The following is a 19,459-nucleotide window of genomic DNA, read 5'->3' as shown; positions in this document are numbered from 1 at the left end:
GGAAAATGAAATATAGACCTTGCCAGCGGAAAGAAGCATGAAGTGCTCTTAAATGTCCTGGTAAAAGGCTGCGTTGACGTTGGACTTGGTGAAACACTGTGGACAAACACCAGCAGATGACATGGATCCCCAAATCATCACTGACTGTGGAAACTTCACACTGGACTTTAAGCAACTTGGATTCTGTGCCTCTCCACTCTTCCTCCAGGACCTCGATTACCAAATTGAAATGCAAAATTTACTTTCATCTGAAAAGAGGACTTTGTACCACTGAGCAACAGTCCAGTCCTTTTCCTTAGCCCAGGTAAGACGCTTCTGACATTGTCTCTGGTTCAAGGAGTGGCCTGACACGAGGAATGCAACAGTTGTAGTCCATGTCATGGAAACGTCTGTGCGTGGTGGCTCCTGAAGCACTGACTCCAGCCTCAGTCCACTCCTTGTGAATCTCCCCCAAATTCTTGAATGGCCATTGCATCACAATCCTATCAAGGCTGCGGTTATCCCTTTCTACCACACTGTTTCCCTCCACTCAAATTTCTATGAATATGCTTGGATACAGCACTTTGTGAACAGCCAGCGTCTTTAGCAATTACCTTTTGTGGCTTACCCTCCTTGTGGAGGGTGTCAATGACTTCAATGTCTTCTGGACAACTGTCAAGTTAGCAGTCTTCCCCATGATTGTGTACCCAACTGACCAGCCTTAGAGACCATTTAAAGGCTAAGGAAACCTTTGCCGGTTTTTTGAGTTAATTAGCTGATTAGACTGGGACATCGTGAGTCTTCAATATTCAACTTTTTCACAATATTCAAATTTTCTGAGAGACTGAATTTTGGGTTATCATTAGCTGTAAACCATAATCATCATAATTAAAAGAAATAAACACTTAAAATATTTCACTCTGTGTGTAGTGAATCTATATGAGTTTACATTTTTGAACTTAATTATTGAAATAAAAATGTTTTCCCATGATATTCTAATTTATTGAGATGCACCTGTAATCATCTCAAATTACTTGATACCTTTGCATCTTTAGAGATGTTGGAAATGAGACTAGAGACAGAGATGCAACAGGGTGTTGTAAGTCAAGGCAGCTTCCATGCCTGCATAGCACTAGCTGTAGAATGTTTGCTATCCCACAGGCAGTCAACATCTGCTTAGCACATTTATTTGTTAGTGTGTTTTAGCTGGAATTCCAGTGCAAATATACTGTATGAATTGCATTGGCTACAAACATGAAATATATTGACTATGCATTGTTCAGATATAAGCAGTATGACATGAGGTTATATGTGACTTTACACTTGTGAATTTCTTACAAAATGATATGCCGTCTTCTATCACTCTATTAAGCCATTTTCACAAACTGATTTTATAGATACTTCACCTTTGAAAGGTGACAGACTTTTTTTTTAAGATTTTGAACTTTAACATCATTCTATGTTTTACCTTCACTGTGAACACGACCCAGAGATTGTTAAACTCCTTCACTATTTCCTACGGTTTCAAACTTGGATATAGCTACTCTCATCCCAGTCTGTTTGCAGTTAGGTGAAAACTGCCCCTATGTGGTCACAGTTTGATCGAACAAAAAAATTCACAATCACAAAGATAGATAGATAGATGGATACTTTATTAATCCTGTGGGAAATTCAGAAAGCAGAGAAACAATTCTGACATCCCCATAATTTACACCCTCCTTACCTAATATGTGCTTTGTGAATGATATTATTTATGATATTGAGGGAGAGTATCTCAAACAAGTACTAACTGGAAATATGTTTGAGTACTGAAAATATGGAACCAACTCTGACTCCAGTTATATAAGGGCCGTATGGCTAATCACAGGCACAATAATGTCGATACGGACTAACAATGGATTATTTGTGATCACAGCAAGATGGTTTATCTGAGATCATAGAAAGAGGGAGGCTGACTGGTATGTCTCACCAAATATATCTCCAGATAATTTATGAGTGTAACCTTAATCCAAGCAGTGATTAATACTTTTCTTTCAGGAGTTTAGATTGTTCAGCTTTTAACTAGATAGGAAAGTGTTACTGTGTGTGTGTGTGTGTGTGTGTGTGTGTGTGTGTGTGTGTGTGTGTGTGTGTGTGTGTGTGTGTGTGTGTGTGTGTGTGTGTGTGTGTGTGTGTGTGTGTGTGTGTGTGTGTGTGTGTGTGTGTGTGTGTTGGCATATATATAGCTGGTGTTGTGACCATGATTGTGCTCTGTTCTATAGGCTACTTGTCACTCTCTACTGAATAAAGCAACAGTAAAAGAAAAAAAGGAAAACAAAAAAGCAGTAAGTTTGGAGGATCTATTTTTCCTAAGACACTTTCCCCTGAAGCAAAAAAAATATTTTTTTTGCATTTTCCCCATTTTATTTTTTTAAGTTCTTCATTTGGTATTTCTCTGGAAATGTTCTATACTCTCCGAACTCAACCTTGTTTACAAACCTCTCTCAAAATCGCTTTACTAATATCAACACCATTTAATTTATTTTCAACTAACAGTTCCTTGGAATAGGGACATTCTCTCTTGTCTCTCTCTTGAAACTCTGGGCATTCAAGGAGACATTTTCTTTCATCTGACCTCAAATCACGTCTTCACTTCTTTTATGACTCATTTCGATACATGAGAGCCTGCTGTTTGTGTGTAGGAACTGAGCTTACTTGCCTTTCAAAACAAAGTGTCATAACATTAGGCCTGGTATGCTGCATAGCCTATGCCTGTGAATCGCAACTCTATTGCGATGCTAAATGTCTGCTGTGATCCACACCTGAACACTGCTCTTCGGTGTTTTCCGAAGAGCAGTGTTCAGAGCTTGGCGGTTCACACAGGGCGCGTTAGCGTCGCCGAAGCGCCGCTGTTATCAGCCTGCAGTAAAAACGGCATTTAATATTTTTTTTCAAGCATATACTTACTTGTTGCTCCAAAAGTGACTGCAACAGCGTCCCAACATTTGTCTTTCTTGGTGTTGTCTTTATACGACATGTTCCGAGGATCATACAACTCACTGTACTTCTCCACTTCAATTATTAATTTAATATCATCCATGTTGAAGAACTTCTCCGCTGTTTGCTCTGTTAAATGTCGGGTGTCGAGGGTAAATTATAGGGATGAGCGAGTACAGCATTATCTGTATCTGTATCTGTATCTGTTAACCATATGAATTATCTGTATCCGTATCCGTACTCGGAGTGGGCGGGGCCTAACCCGGAAGTGGGTGTCATTTAACGCGCGTGCGTGCGTGCGTGTGTGTGTGTGTGTGTGTGTGTGTGTGTGTGTGTGTGTGTGTGTGTGTGTGTGTGTGTGTGTGTGTGTGTGTGTGTGTGTGTGTGTGTGTGTGTGTGTGTGTGTGTGTGTGTGTGTGTGTGTGTGTTTGAGTGAGTAAGAGAGAGACATAGAGAGAGAGGGGGAGTGTGTGTGTGTGTGTAGCTTAATTTGTAATATTTTTTATACCACTACTAGCTAGAATGTGTCAGACACTCAGTGCGTGAAGTAAAATAAAACTGGTTAGAGCCAACTGACGGTTTAAAAAAAAAAAAAAAAACTCCAACGACTGGCAGAGAGAGGGAGAGAGAGAGAGAGAGAGCGTAGCCAGACGCTAGAGAGTAGTCAGACACTGCGTGAAGTAAAAAAAAAAACTGTTTAAAAAAAAAAAAAAACTCCTACAGGCAGAGACGCAACGCGAGTCGCTTTCTACCAGCACCATGTCTGAACGAACCCATGTTTAACAGAACTCTACTGGTTAATAAGTAAGTACAAACTGAAATAAAAACAAACTTCAAGCTGAAGAAACCCTAAACATTAACCGAAAAGACCCACGAACCTGAGTGACTGAGAGAGACAGAGAGCTGTTCTGTGAGTGAGTGAGCAGAGCGGTGTGTGAAGGGGAGGAGCGCTGTGACGCTGTGTGAGGATTTTCATTCAGTCCGAGCACAGATAATGACTCGTATTACTCGTATAATACTCGTGCTCTGCAAAAGTGCTTTATCCGTACCGGATACTCGTTTCAGCCGAGTATCCGGCTCATCTCTAGTAAATTACGTATTCTCCACTCAAACCTATGGGGAGAATACGTAGCCCCCCCCCCTCTCTTTTTATCTTTATGACTGCTTGTGTGGCTGTAGTGGATGGGCAGAGGGGGACATTTAATAATGTGGTCGGTAAAAGTGGTAAAATTAAAAACTCCTGGACAACAGAAGGTGAATACAAAGTATAGGATGCATATTTGATAATTTATCTCATAAAAAATATGTCGTCAATATCGTTTAAAATCATTTTTCAGTGTGTTTTTTTGTCGCGATACGCTCGCGTCAAGCGGAAAAAATAGACTCGACGCCGAAACGCAAACAGTTTTGAAAAACAATTGTATCCGAGCATTATATATTTGAGTATCATGTAAGGGTTTGTAAGGTCTCAACCTTACGATGTAAAGTGTCTTGAGATAATGTATGCTTGACGCTATAAAATAAAATTGAATTGAAAGTTCTTTAGGGTATAATTGTTAGTTAGCACGTGTACTCCTAATTGTTTAAATTTAATAATAATAAACTAAGGTGGGTAATGAAAATGAATCAAAATTGTTAATTATTAAGGGATATGATGATACAATTACAATTATATTGAATATACACCAAGATTTTAAACTTTTTGTTCTTCAACATTATTTACAAGTGATGGTTTGATCAACATTATTTTGCCGTGATCACAATTTGAGTCCTTTAATGTGTGATCATCTTAATATGAGTGAAGGTCGGCAGTTCGATACCCAGTCTTCCTCATCTGCATGCCGAAGTGTCCTTGGGCAAGATGCTGCGCCTCAAAGAACAACAAATTGCTGCTTATAGATGCACTGTATGAGTGTGAATGGGTGAATGTAAAACTGTACTGTAAAGAGCTTTGAGTGTTCAACATCAGACTAGAAAAGCGCTATATAAATACAAAACCATTAACCATTTAATATTAGAAAAATGTATGATTGATATATTGACATAATTAATATATGATACAATATGAATAAACCAGCACTTCTTTAATCATAATTGCTCTTAAACAGTGCAAAGTTGACCCAAATGTTATCCATGTTTAGGCCCCCAAATATATGATTAATTACTAGGAAGGAAAATAAAAAAATAAAATGGGTCTTTGCAGCGGTTGATGCTCGGTCCATGATATAATAGTGCTTTTTATGGCTAGTTAGTCTACAACTACCAAACATATCTCCGTTGAAATTTTTTACACAAAATTAAAGATCATTGGTGAAAATGGAATATAAAAGACTCTAGACAGCTAACTTGTGGAATCCCACATGCCATGATTAGGTGCAGTGCTAGTTAAGTGGCCATTTCTGTATGGATGCAAATGAGGGGGGTAATTGTTATTAGAAATGTAATCCTACACTGTTTGAGAATTTTTTTTTTCTAATTACTAACGGGTGACTGTTGGTACCAATAGAAATATTTTTTTTGTCTTTTGTAAGTGGAATAATTTTGCTTCATTCCATGCAGTTGGATGAACCCCATTAATTAGACATAAAAAAAATGTTTAAGCATTTTGCTATTGTTGTAGAAATTTCAAAGAGAGTTATACAATTATCTTTCTGTAAGTTGAATTCACATGTGCAGATGGACCCACAGTAGGGCTGCTCGATTATGGAAAAAATCATAATCACGATTATTTTGGTCAATATCGAAATCATGATTATTCAAACGATTATTATGTGCCCTTATTCTGAAGTCTATGCTTTATTCTTTAAATGACTGTAACCGTAAGTGTCACTTACTTCCGGTCCAGGCAAATGCAGATGACGGCTGTGTGTCTTATTCCTCCATGAAACCAGGATATCGGTGCCCGGTTTTGATGGCAACCCTAACACTCTAAAAAAAAAAACGTTTTGTAACTGAGATTTGAAATTTCCTCTCATTGTTATATGTTCCTATACTGCCGGTCACCACACACAAACAACTCTTCTCCTTCACTTTACGGCTGCTTGAGAGCAGTGTTAATTTCGTTGACGAAGACGATGAAACGAAAAAAGAATCTTTGAAAATAAAAACTATGACGAAATCTATTTTAATTTTCGTTGACGAGACGAGACGAAAATGTTGGTGGTTGACTAAGTCACAATAATTTTTAAAACATCATCGTATCAGGCCGTCATGAAGTATCAGGAGCAGGCGAGTGACTGTGTCTGTGTGTGTCTGTGTATGTGTGTGTGTGCGCCACAGATAGCGCTCCAGTCCGTAGCTCCCCCCCCCCGCCCCGCGCACTCAATCACAGAGACACAGTGAAAGCAGAGCTTGTTCTCTATGAGCAGCCTCTCAGTGCCTAACTGCTTCTTAACTGTGAAAACAGTGAAAACCAGAGTTTCTCTGGTCTCAGCTGCTCAGAGATCAGCGCTGCAGCTTCTTGATCAGAGCAGAAGCTGCAGTTGGTTTGTACCGATGTTCAGTTTCTGTGTCCGGCTCCAGTCTGACCTGCTCTCCCTTTTTGTTTTCACATTTAAAATTAAATATATATTTTTAAGCTATTAGGCTGCAGCTATATGTTTTTATAGAAAAGGAGTTTAATGTGGCTATTAAATGTGACTAAAACTAGACTAAAATGGAATTTGTTTTCGTCGACTAAAACTAGACTAAAACTAAGAAGGATTAAAATGACTAAAAGGTGACCAAAACTAATATGCATTTTCGTCAAAAGACTTAGACTAAGACTTAATCAAAAATAGCTGCCAAAATTAACACTGCTTGAGAGTGAGTGCCAGTCAGCTGGGCCGCGTGAATGCTTTGGGGGAAGTACTGAATTGAGCATTCTTTCGAAAAAAAAAGTTGTTTCAACTCGATTATAGTAGTTTGGAGATCGTTTGACCCCATAATCAAAATCACGATTAAAATTTGATTAATTGAGCAGCCCTAACCCACAGTATAAATCATGGGAGGATATTATCAAATAAGCGGAGACATGGAGGAGAAACAACACTTTTATACATTACAAGCTCCTCCTAAAGAGTAATAGAGGTTATCAATCAGCCTATCTCAGAGATCCATTATCCACATTTAAAACACACACATAACCCCCTCTTGTGAACACTTTGTTAAGTGACACTGAAAGAGGAAGCTATAAGCATCAGTTCCTTGAGCAACAACCTGATACCAACGGGAATACATTTGTTCATCCTTCTACACATTTTGTTTGTTTCTTCTATTAATCATTACCCAAATGTAAAAAATCTCGATCACACAATCTAGGTCCTCTGAGCAAGGGGGAATGGAAACAGCTTGTGAGATGAATTATTTAAAAATTGTTTCATTGTAAATGTCACTGAATTTTCTTATCTGATCAAGTTTTTGTTAAAGTTAGTTCGTTTTTCCCCCACTATGTATTTGTTCAATTTACCTATGTTTAAAAAACTGTCTTGTTTTCAAATCTTTTTTCTAACAATAGAGCCCTACACGACCTGACAGTCAATTCTTTAATTGCCGCATGTCTAATTTCTATTTCCATGAACAAGTTCATGAATACACTGAGTTCCATTTCAGGGTTGTTCTAATTATCAATCAATCTATGACATTTTATTTGTATAGCCCATATTCACAAATCACAATTTGTCTCATAGGGCTTTAACATGGTGTGACATCCTCTGTCCTTAACCCTCAGCAAGAGTAAGGAAAAACTACTAAAAACCCTTTTAACAGGTTAAAAATATGTATAATCCTCAGAGAGAGTCACATGTGAGGGATTCCTCCCCCAGGACGCACAGAAGTGCAATATATGTCAGGTGTAGGAAAACATCATCAAGATTAAAGTTTTTAGCAGCATTGATGAGGGTAAACATTTTGAAGGATAACTTCAATACTATATGTCAAGCAGTCCTGCTGCAATCATAGTCCATGGTCAGCAGCCAGCAAGATCATGACCCGCCATCCAGATCAGATGCCACTATACTCCACAGTCATTGTCCTTTGCCGCTTATTAGGATCCATCATCAGCCGCCGCCTCGGTCATGGTCCACCACCATTATATGATGCCAACACGACACAGGATTCGCCATTACTACTACGCTCAGCCAGCTAGATATATAAACCACCTAACCACCAGATTATTCCACAGGAAGGGGCTTGATAGCTAAAAAGCTCTGGCTCCTATTTTTAGAGACTTTAGGGATGACAAGTAAGCCTGAGTTCTGGGAGCAGAGTGCTCTATTGGGTTGATAGGGTATTAACAGCTCTTAAAGTTAAAAGGGCGCCATATTATTCAGGGCCTTGAAGGTGAGGAGGAGAATTTTAAATTCTATTCTAGATTTAACCGGAAGCCAGTGTAGCGATGCCAATACTGGAGAAATGTGCTCTCTTTTCCAGGTTCTCGTCAGGACGTGCAGCTGCATTTTGGACAAGCTGTAGAGTCTTTAACGACTTACTGCTGGAGCCTGATAGTAATGAATTACAACAGTCCAGTGTCGATGTAGCAAACGCGGGGACTAGTTTTTCTGCATCTTTTTGTGAAAGGACATGTCTAATTTTTGAAATATTACGCTAGTGGAAAAAGGCTGTACTAGAAATTTGTTTTAGGTGTGAATTAAAGGACAAATCTGGATCAAAGATCACTCCCAAGTTCCTGACTGTCATTGGAAGTAGGGCTGAACGATTTGGGAAAATAATCTAATTGCGATTTTTTTTCCCCAAATATTTCGATTGCGATTTATATATTATAATATATTTTATTTTATCCTTCGCTATCTTCTTGATCAGAGGAGTTTTTTGGTCCTGCGGCATTCTGCGGCATTCTTCTTCGGTCATCACTAAGGTTTTTATGTCCTTGAGACATGCTGGAAGTTTTATTTAATTGATTACTTTGATTACTTTGATAACTTTGGTTTAATGACAAGTCATCCGCGGAGCAGTGGAAATTTAACGAGTGTGTCCTGATAATGTTTCCTAGTGAAAGCATATATTATGAAAATAAAATTTGGCCGAGCACAGAGTGCTGTGGAACACCATGGTTAACTTTGGTAAGCACAGATGACTCATCATTAATTTGCACAAATTAAATTCTACAGACAATTGGCCCTGTTTCACCTAATTTACAAACGTTTCTTCTTCATTTTTTAATGAGACACTTGTTAGAAAGCCAATCAATATCCATGTCTACCATTAGGTATTTTTAATGTATTTCCACAATATTTCTGTAGTTCCATCAGATGCTATATCAACCATGCTACACATCCTAGAGAGATAGTTTACATCTGTATTTTTAGGCATCTAGCAGCATCCAATGATCGGTTTGGTAGGTCCTAAATGAACAAGGACCAATAATCCTTTCATGTATTGGATAGTTAAATCATCCATCGGTATAGCAGGAATATTACTTTAGATTCAGACCACCACCCCACCACCAGTATATAGATGATACCAGACCAATGCCATTATTAATAAAATTGAGGATCAGAACAGCACAAAGTCCTTTTTTCCTTGCCTACATCATATTTGGTAGTAGTTATTTTCTCCTTATTCTGACAGCTTCAGGATAATCCTGAATGTTTGTCCCCTTCAGTTCATTTGCCTTCCCTTTTTTTTTTGCCTCAACTTTAAGAGTTTAAAAACTATAGACCAGGACTTGTATGATTTTTTTATCTGACCAAAGTTCTTTGTTGGTTCCAACGTCCAGCCTTTCCCTGAAGATATCAAGCACTCTGCTCGGTGTCTACCCATTTCTCACCAAAAACCCCTCGAATACCATCAATGATGACAACCCTGAACAAGGCCCAAAAGGTCATAAGATCCCTGGTAGAATGTGCCAGCCGGATCCTGAAGGCCAGAGCAAGGGTAGGAAGTACTAGGTACACTGTGTCCTGAAGTGCAGACTCAAATATTTCCAACTCTTTACCGCAAGGTTTGGAGGTTGTGAGGCTCTGTCACGGTTTAGCTCAAGGTAATTTCTTCCCCTTGTAGCGGGCCATGATTATTGTTCTCACCATCCTACAACAAACAATCCTCTCTTTTTGAGTCTTCCTTCTTGTAGTGCTACAACAAGAGGGGTGTCTGTAAGCGAGTTCAACATGTCAAACCTTGAGCCCCAGCGTAGAAACTTAGGTTCGGGTGTATCTTCCTCATCAATGCTAGCTTGGGGTCCCTTGGCTGTGGCACTGGAAGGGATCTGGTCCCTCTCAGAGAGAGTATAGCCTGTGTGCTACAAGGAGACAAATAACCCTATAAACTAGCAGTGTTGTGACCGCAGGCTCTCTCTTGTGTAACTCGGGTTGTCTGTGATGGGTGTCTGCTCTGGTCAAATGTCAGTAGCTAGTTAGCATTGCTATAGGTCAGAGTAGCTTGCGTCTGACGTCATAACAAGTTACTGATACGCCCCTCAGTGCTGGCATATTGGTGCAAGACCTTCTGTGAATACATGAAGGGGATCCCCATTAGTGGCATCGAAGTGAATGCTAAGAAAGAGAACCTCCTAAACAGAGATAGCAAAGTTTAAATTGATTCTTAAAAATTTTCAAACTTTCTCTCAATGTTGTGATGATATAATTATGAATTAATTTTGCCATGACAATCACATCGTGAAAATTTGACATTCTCCCAGCCCTGACACATTGAAGGAACACATATGTAGACTTATTAATCTTAGAAATGAACCTTGTCATGAGTTTTCTTTTTAATTACTGATGTTCATGTTTCAGAAATACAAAGTTGACTGCTGATTTGATTCACCGCCATTATATATAAATACTTGACAATTAATGTCTTTTCCGAATACACCTCGATTAAGAAAATTATGGTTGAATAACAATCGTCAACACATGTTATAAATGAATATTTCATACAGACTGAGCTCATCACATATTTGTTTCTCTTTGGCAGCACAAACTGACTGACTTCACCTTACTTTTTATATCTCCACTATTTGTACATAATAATTTATTCATCAGCTTTGTAGTATCAGAATGACAGATGTTAGATATCAGATGTAGTACTTGCTTACAGGCCCTAGTGGTCTGCACATTGGTGAAGTGCATCAGGTTAACTGTTGAAAAAAAAGAGGCAGCTTAATATTTTAAATTTTCATACCAGTTCCTGAAATACATTTTGCAACAATCATTTAATTTTATTTTCATTTAGCTGACGCTTTTATCCAAAGCGACTTACATAAGTCATAAACAATCAAATCATAATCCTTTTACTTGTTGTGCAATCCTCAGCTAACGTTACTATAGCCTTGTCAACATCATGGTAGTAGTTGACAAACACAGTAGTTTGGGGTAATGCACCTTGACATTGGTTGCTACCGGCCAATAAACTGAAAGAAGTAGTAGAGGAATGGTGGTAATAAATGATAATGAATCAAAGAACATCTGTCAATAGTGGTGGAATGAGGTAGGAAGTGGCTTGGATGATTTTGGTAGAGTATGATAATCAAGGCTGAATTATGTATTAAACTATCAAAGCATAACATTAGTCTAATTTTAAGGATTTTCTTAACATATAGCCTGACAAGCCATGGTTGGTGGGTTGGTAAACTGACCTCAGATCCAGGTGTTCCTCCCCGGAGGCATTGTCAGTTACCTATTATAGTGGTGCTTGTCTCAGCTGTTGGAGGATGGAGGCTAGACATCTCAGGCACGGTGGATGTTTTATTTAGCTATGCAGATGGCATTCTTCTGCCTTGTTGTTATCGGACTAGGCTCCAATTAGATGAGAAAGTAAAATTGGCATTTGCTAGACAACAAAAAAGTCAAAAAGTCAACAGAGCAGTTAATTTGATAAAACGGCTGTGGAGCACTTCAACTCCACTTTGATGTTTATTTGGCTCAGGAAAATAATCCTGTAACTCCCACAATATGTCAGCTCTATTTCTGTCCTCTCTAATCCACCTTTCTGTGTCTTTTGTAAAGGCTTCTCATTTTCATTCTTCAGGAGCAGGGAAAGTCTATCTTATCTTGGGCTCCCTTTTGTGTCTCTTGTGCAGTTACCCGAGTAACAGCTTTCCTCACTCTTGTTACTGGAATGAATTAGCATTGCTTAAAAGTCTCTATGTATCTACCCCCACTGTAATTCCTCCTGAGCAAGACATTGTCACCTCACTCTCAACTCTTACACATATTGAAACATTTATATTTTATTATTCACATCATTCCCACCTCTGCTCTTAAATGTACTGAAATCCATTTTAAATATTTTTTCAGACCTTATGCTCAAACCTGCTCAACCATCTGTCTTTTGTTCAATCTATTCCACATTCTCCCTATATTGTACCCTGCTCCCGCCATCCTATTTCATGTAGGTGGTGAGTCAGCGCTTCCCGCAGAACAGCATTGGTGCTGTGGGCAGTGCCATGTTTCTTCGGTTTGTCAACCCAGCTATTGTATCCCCGTATGAGGCTGGCATCTTGGATAAAAAGCCCTTGCCCAGGATAGAACGAGGTCTCAAACTTATGTCCAAGGTAAGTCTGTTTCCTATAATAATCAAACTTTTGGAGCCTGGGATTGTTAGCTTGTATGTTCTTGTATGTGGGTCTGTCTTTGTATTTGCTTGAAGAATATAGTACATAAAGAGCAAGTAGTCATTCTCCAAATCATGTTAATACTACCATCTTTGGTAGCCCAGTTCCAAATTAAGGTTATCTTCTTACCTTTCAGAGATAACAACTTTAGTTAAGTGGAAGTATTAAAACTACTCAAATTAAGTAGTTGTGTAAATTTGACTAAATATTGTTTACCATTCATAGTAAACAGTAGTTTTTTCCTTTTTTCTACAATACTTTAGTCTTAGTGCAAGCACCCATAATGAGTGGCTTCTTTCAATACGTACATACTGATCATGGCATGAGACAACAAAGCCACCAGAAAACCCAAATATCTCAACTTATTTGCATTCGCTGTGAACAAGTAACCAACAGTCACAAAGCCAGATCTTGCAACACTGATACTAAACAGGAAGCACTAAACACTCTGTAACATTACAAGTAGACAACCAACGGAGGTAAAAGAAGAATAGATTTGCCAGGAGAGTTTTAATGTTTTTTTTGTTTTTTTTTCAGATTCTGCAGAGCATTGCAAACCACGTCTTATTTACAAAAGAAGAATACATGAGGCCTTTTAATGATTTTGTGAAGAGCAACTTTGATTCTGCAAGGAGGTAAGAAATTTGGGACATGTTGCTGCCGATACACATCTCTTCTGTAAACACAAAATCCAGAACCACTTATTTCTCTTCACATATAACCAAAAATCCAGACCAAATCCGGATCATTTAATCTGCCGTGGATATTTTGTGTTGCTTTGGTTAAAAAAGGGGTTAGTCTGTGGCTCTTGGTGTAGCGATCATGGTGCATGTACCATGACTGGGCTCACTGGTTATTCACAACCAAGTTAGTCAGATAAATGGCATGCGTATTAAATCATCTCAGTTGATGCCACTCAGCCAATAATCCTGCTTAATGTCTCAAAGTTCAGGGGAGTGCACAACCTCTTTGTGCTCCAAAAAAAGCAGTTGGTATGTAGTTTGCGTAAAGTGCAGACAGAGATGGTTGGCTCTACTTAATTGTCTCCACGTAAGATATTCTCAGATAACTTAGTTTCTCTTAGTGATTAATGTTATGCTTAAAATCTCTGTCTCATGAAACCTCTATTCAACCCACAGACAAGAGAGAAAGATCCGTAGAACAATCGTCTACCTTTACTCCTACTATGGCAGAATGTAAACTGGTTTTGAAGATCAGGTGGATATGCCTTGACAAACTGTTATAATAATATTAAATGAACTCAACCTACTGCATATTGTATGATAATACAGTGGATGAAGGTGTTATATTTTCTGATACAACATTAGCAGAATCACCTATATTGTTAATCCGTTATCAGTGACAAATGAGGAATGTTTAATTTCCCACCATGTTGCCACCGTCGAGGCCATATCTGAATAAAGGAGTACTAGAAATGTAGTTCAGGACGCAGACAAGTACAGGTGTAAGGGCAAAACCAAAGCCAATGAGGGAAATACACCTAAACAAACAGTGTGCATGTGTATTTGCTTTCAGGTGCTGTATTTGTTAATCCACGATACTATAAGAGTTTCTTTACCGTTATTAGCTATGACCAGCTCTTTGCTGTTGTAGCAGGGGTGAGATAAGCAATAGGATGCAACAGTAAGATTCTAATAAATAGCTTACAAATACACTGCTTAAAACACTTCAGGGAACACTTAATCGTCACAGTATAACAAAAGTCATCCGTCCATTTAGGAAGCACAACTGATTGTGAATTATTATGTCATTGGAGAGGCAATAGCAAGACAAGTGCCAAAAATGTAATGGTTTTGCATGTGGTGGCCACGGACAACTTAACTCTCCTTCCTGACTGATTCTTCTCTGGTTTGGTGTTCTGCTAGTTTCGTTGTTACCACTGGTAGCATGAGGCAGTATCTGCAGCCCTATTAGGTTGCACAGGTAGTCCAGCTCCTTCGGGATGGTACATCCATATCTGTGGTCGCAAGAAGGTTTGCTGTGTCTCCCAGCACACTCAAGAGCATGGATTAACTACCACGAGACCGGCCGTTACACAATGGGGGGGCTGTTGTAGGGCGTCAACCCAGTAGCAGGACTAGTATCTGCTACTTTGAGGAACAGGAGGAGCACTGCCAGATAGGGCTGCAACTAACGACTATTCTGATTGTTGATTATCTATCAATTATTGAAACGATTAATAGACTAATCGTATTATGAATGACACAAATTCTCAATTGATCTTATTTAGCCAACAGCTTCTAAATTTAGCTTGCTGTTGTTCACGGCATGTGATGACTGAAAATAAAGACAATAAAGACAGATACTTCATTCAAAAATGTATTTTAATAAACGTTGCTTCATATTAGGCTACTATTGATACAAAAACAAAGAAACATCTTTAAAACCAAGGACAGGCAAAGTGCTAATATTTTTTTAATTTAAGTTAAAGTTTTCCTGTGAACCAAGAACAGGCCAAATGCTGATACTAAAAATTAAAATAAAAAATCCAGTATCCATTTATTCTGTAAACAAAAGGACAGGAAGGTATCAGCTATAAAAACATTAACAAACAAAATGACAGTCTTCTTTGGACTGCATAAACGATCCTTGGAGGGTCGCACAGACCTCCTTGTCATAGCCAACGCCACCCCCTGTGTTAGATACCGGGATGAAATCCTCAGACCGAGTGTCAGACCTTACTCTGGTGCAGAAGGCCCTGGGTTCCTTCTGGTGCAGGACAATCCCCGGCTTCATGTGGTCCTATTATGTAGGCAGTTCGTAGATGATGAAGGCATTGATGCCCTTGATTGGCCTTCACGATTCCTGACCTAAATCCAATTGAGCACTTGTGGGATGTTTCGTCACAGACTGTCCAGGAGCTCACTGATGCCCTAATCCAGAGTTAAATCAACCTTTGATTTATGGGGTGATTTTGAATCCAGCCCTCATTGGATTGATGATGTTGGTTTCCATTGACTATTGTTATGTAATTTTGTTGCATGTGTTAGCGAGCAACAAGGGGGAACAGTTGGAATCAAAAACAAGAATAGGAAAGAAATACAAATGGGGGAGCCTTGCTTGTCACCACCCTCCCAGCACCCCTCCCTCTCAACTTGAAAATAAGGGGGGGGACACCTCACCTCGTCGGCTCTGCCCAGTCCTGGGGAGGGATCTGGGAGTTGTAGGTAAGAACCACAAACTACTTCCCCCAACCCTGCAGTCTTTAGGCCCAATGTTCTCTTTTTCCTTGGAGAGGGGGAAGGGGATTGGGTGGAAACTAGAGTATGTGGCTGGGGTCAAAATGACAAAGACTATGACTAAATGAGTGAGGCCATTAATTAGTAATAAACTAAAGTAAAAAAATTGAGGCAGTTTGAAAATACAAAAGACATAATGAAAACAGTGTGCTGTGTGTTTTTCTGGTGTGTGCGGTGTTTACTTTGGAGTTTGTGCGTGAGTTACTATGACTTTCTTGTTAAAAAGCATTATGTAATAGTTAATATTTAAAATAACTGCTAGGGCTACAAGTAGCACTTGCAGGCCAGAGCATCTGCACACGTCTGGGCTAGCTGCGGCTGCGTTGACACTGAGCGTGCGTTGTAGGAAGGATAAATAGGAGGGAATGAATTCTTCAGCATTGGTACTGTTGGCTATTACATGGTGAGGTTTGGATGTACACCATCAGGCTGAAAGCTATCCTTGTGTTTACAGAAAAAAATCTAATTGTCAATAAAATGCATTCCATGGCTGAGGCATGCTTCTTTTATCCATATATTCAGGTTGGGGATACTGAGTCAGATTATGAGTTGGAGTGATCAACCTGTGATTTAAATTGTTTGCTTTGATTTTCATGTGATTTATTTTCTTTTTAGTAACTGTTCACAATCTAGTGCATTTACACAGACATTTATATAGAGCTATAGATAATTAGTAGAGCACGGTGTGTGGAGATAGAGACTTACAGACACAACAAATATATCATCACGGTAATAAAGATAATAATACATTATGCATGGACTATGCAGTTTTATGTTTATTACATTTTTTCTTGTTTGTTTATTGTACAAACTGCAGTGTCGTTCATACAGTATGATTGACTAGCACTTTTGGAAATTCTTTCATCACTTAATACGGAGTTTTTCACAACTTACCGGAGTGCTTGCTCTGGCTCCATTGTCTTACCGCCAATCTGTTTACCAATAAAATGACAGAGGACAAAGATGAGAGGGAAGCACGCCGGTATCCTGTTTAGATCTCCGACAAAATGCTGCAATTCCCCCCTGCCAAGCATTCTACTCGCTTATAGGGGTGCAACGATTAGTCGACGTGCTCGACAAAATTCGAATACAAAATTAGTCGCCGACGGATATACATGTCGATGAGTCGTTGGTTACGTCATGTTTTTCGTGCCGTGCAGATGAACTAAACGTTGTTTTACCGGAGGTGCTGATGGAAATAGCTGAGGAGTGAGCCATCTCGCTCCTTCCTATCTCTGAAAGTCGCGCATGTGCAGTAGTGACATAACATTAGCCAAGGGCGGTGTCCGCTGCAACAGCATCGCGACGTCAATAGTTCGGGAGAACTTCAACCTCAACATGGCCCGAAAAAAACTACCTGCATTATGTGTACTGCGGACCCGCTGTACACTGGTCCGCTCTTCGGACCCGCGCATTTGAGGAGGAGGAGGTTTGACATCGTATTGATTGTCTTTATTTTCAGTCATCACATGCCTCTAACAACCTAAAGCTAAATTTAAAAGCTGTTGGCTAAATAAGAGCAATTAAGAATTTGTGTCATTCATCATCCAATTAGTCAATTAATCGTTTCAATAATCGATGACTAATCGACTATTAGAATAGTTGTTAGTTGTAGTCCTACTCGCTTATGTTCAATCCCTTTACAATAAAATGGACGAGCTACACGCACGGACTAACTTCCACTGGGACATTGCAAACTGCTGTTTGCTGGCGTTCACTGAGACCTGTCTGGATCCTCTGGTGCCTGATTCCGCCGTCACTCCGCCGGTTTTTCCATCTACCGTCAGGACAGAACCTCTGAGTCGGGTAAGAGCAGAACTGGAGGGGTATACTTGATGGTGAACTCTCGCTGGGGCTCAGATGTTGCTGCGCTTTCAGCACGCTACTCACCAGACTTGGAGCTGCTATTTGATAGAAGTCCGCCCCTTTTACCTTCCTCAGGAATTCAGCACTGTAGGATGGACACCCTGAGGCAGTCTCTATTGTTATTGGTGACTTCAATGGGGCTAATATGAGGGAAGTTTTGCCGAAATATCATCAACATATTAACTTTCACACCCGGGGTGACAAGATTCTTGACCATTGTTACTCGCAAATACGGAACAGCTACAAACCCCTCCCCTGCCCCGCATTTGGGAAGTCAGATCACACTTCCATTATCCTCATCCCAACCTACAGACAACGGCTAAAACAGGAAAAAAGTGTTTTTCGGGCAGATAAACGCTGGAGTGCTGAATCCATCAGCACTCTCCAGGACTGCTTTGAAACAACAGATTGGCAGATGTTCTGTGTTGAAAATGATGGTGACATAAATTAATACACAGACACTGTCTCTGCATATATCTCAAAATGCGTTGATGGTGTCGTCCCTATGGTCAGTGTTAGGACTTTCCCAAAACAATAGCCCTGGGTTAATGGTAATGCCCGTGCTAAACTCAGAGCACAGTCCTCTGCCTATAACTCTGGTGACCCGACGTCTTTGAGGAAGTCCAGATGTAACCTATGGAGGGCCATCAGAAATGGAAAAAGAGACTTCAGGGACAAGCTGGTATCCAACTACATCAGCTCTGACCCCCGACGCTTGTGGGGTGGCTTGCGACCCATCACAGGCTATAAATTGAAAAATAGCATTGATGATCAGCCTGCCGCCTCTCTACCTGATGACCTCAACGTCTACGCACCGTTTGAGGCAACAAACATCCTTCCAGCCGCAAGACTGGCCGAGGACTGAGCCGACTTCACTCTGTCCCTGACAGTGGCTGATGTGAGGCGAGAGCATCAAAAAATGAACCCTTGCAAGTAATCTGGGCCTGATGGAGTTCCAGAGCAGACCCCAGGTGGTGAGAACATCATCCTGAAATTTGCAGACGAAACTACCATCCTGGGTCTTATCACTAACAACGATGAGACCGCCTATAGAGATGAGGTTAGGGGCTTGGGAACATGGTGCTTAGAGAACAACCTGTCTCTTAACGTCTGCAAGACCAAAGAGATGATCGTGGACTTCAGGAATGTGCAGAGGGGGGGGTCCTGGTCCGATACACATCGATGGAGCTGTAGTGGAGAGTGTCCCCGACTTCAAGTTCCTCGGTGTCACAGATTACAGATGACCTTACCTGGTCCAAACAAGCAGACTCTGTGGTCAAAACTGCCCAAAAAAGCCTATAATTCTGGAGGAGACTCAAGAGGTTTGGCATGGCTGCAAAAACTTTAACAAACTTTTACAGGTGCACCTTTGAGCGCATCCTCTCAGGCTGCACTACTGACTGTCTTTGTAGTTGCTCTGCTGCTGATCGCAAGGCCCTGCAGAGGGTGGTGAAGACAGCGGAGCGTATCATCAACTGCCATCTCCCTTCTGTGCAAGGCATCTACAACACAAGATGCCTGAGAAAATCAGGAAAGATCATAAAGGACCACAGCCACACAGGCTTTGGAATTATCACACTGCTGCTGTCTTGCAGACGTTACCAGAGCATCCGAGCATGGACTACCAGACTCAAAAACAGCTTTTTCCCCCAGGCCTTAAGGCTTCTGAGCAAACAACATGTGACCCACTGAGAACAACCTGTCTCTTAACGTCTGCAAGACCAAGGAGATGATTGTGGACTTCAGGAATGTGCAGGGGGGGGGGGTTCCTGGTCCGATACACATCGATGGAGCTGTAGTGGAGAGAGTCCCCGAGTTCAAGTTC

General features: G+C 40.2%; 1 protein-coding gene across 3 annotated transcripts in view; it reads left to right on the top strand.

Annotated features, from left to right (window-relative positions):
• The window catches only part of LOC133951805 (neurofibromin), a 154,431-nt gene that overhangs the window by 84,492 nt on the left and 50,480 nt on the right, over nucleotides 1-19,459 (top strand). For all 3 annotated transcript variants that reach the window (XM_062385986.1, XM_062385985.1, XM_062385984.1), the window contains exons 30-32: nucleotides 2,241-2,303; nucleotides 12,290-12,448; nucleotides 13,046-13,143. In XM_062385986.1, the coding sequence (XP_062241970.1) occupies nucleotides 2,241-2,303; nucleotides 12,290-12,448; nucleotides 13,046-13,143 (320 nt within the window). The remainder of the gene's footprint in view (nucleotides 1-2,240; nucleotides 2,304-12,289; nucleotides 12,449-13,045; nucleotides 13,144-19,459) is intronic.

The sequence above is a fragment of the Platichthys flesus genome, chromosome 4 (assembly GCF_949316205.1).
Source record: "Platichthys flesus chromosome 4, fPlaFle2.1, whole genome shotgun sequence".
Classification (NCBI taxonomy): Eukaryota; Metazoa; Chordata; class Actinopteri; order Pleuronectiformes; family Pleuronectidae; genus Platichthys; species Platichthys flesus.
This window is presented reverse-complemented; position numbering and strand designations above follow the sequence as displayed.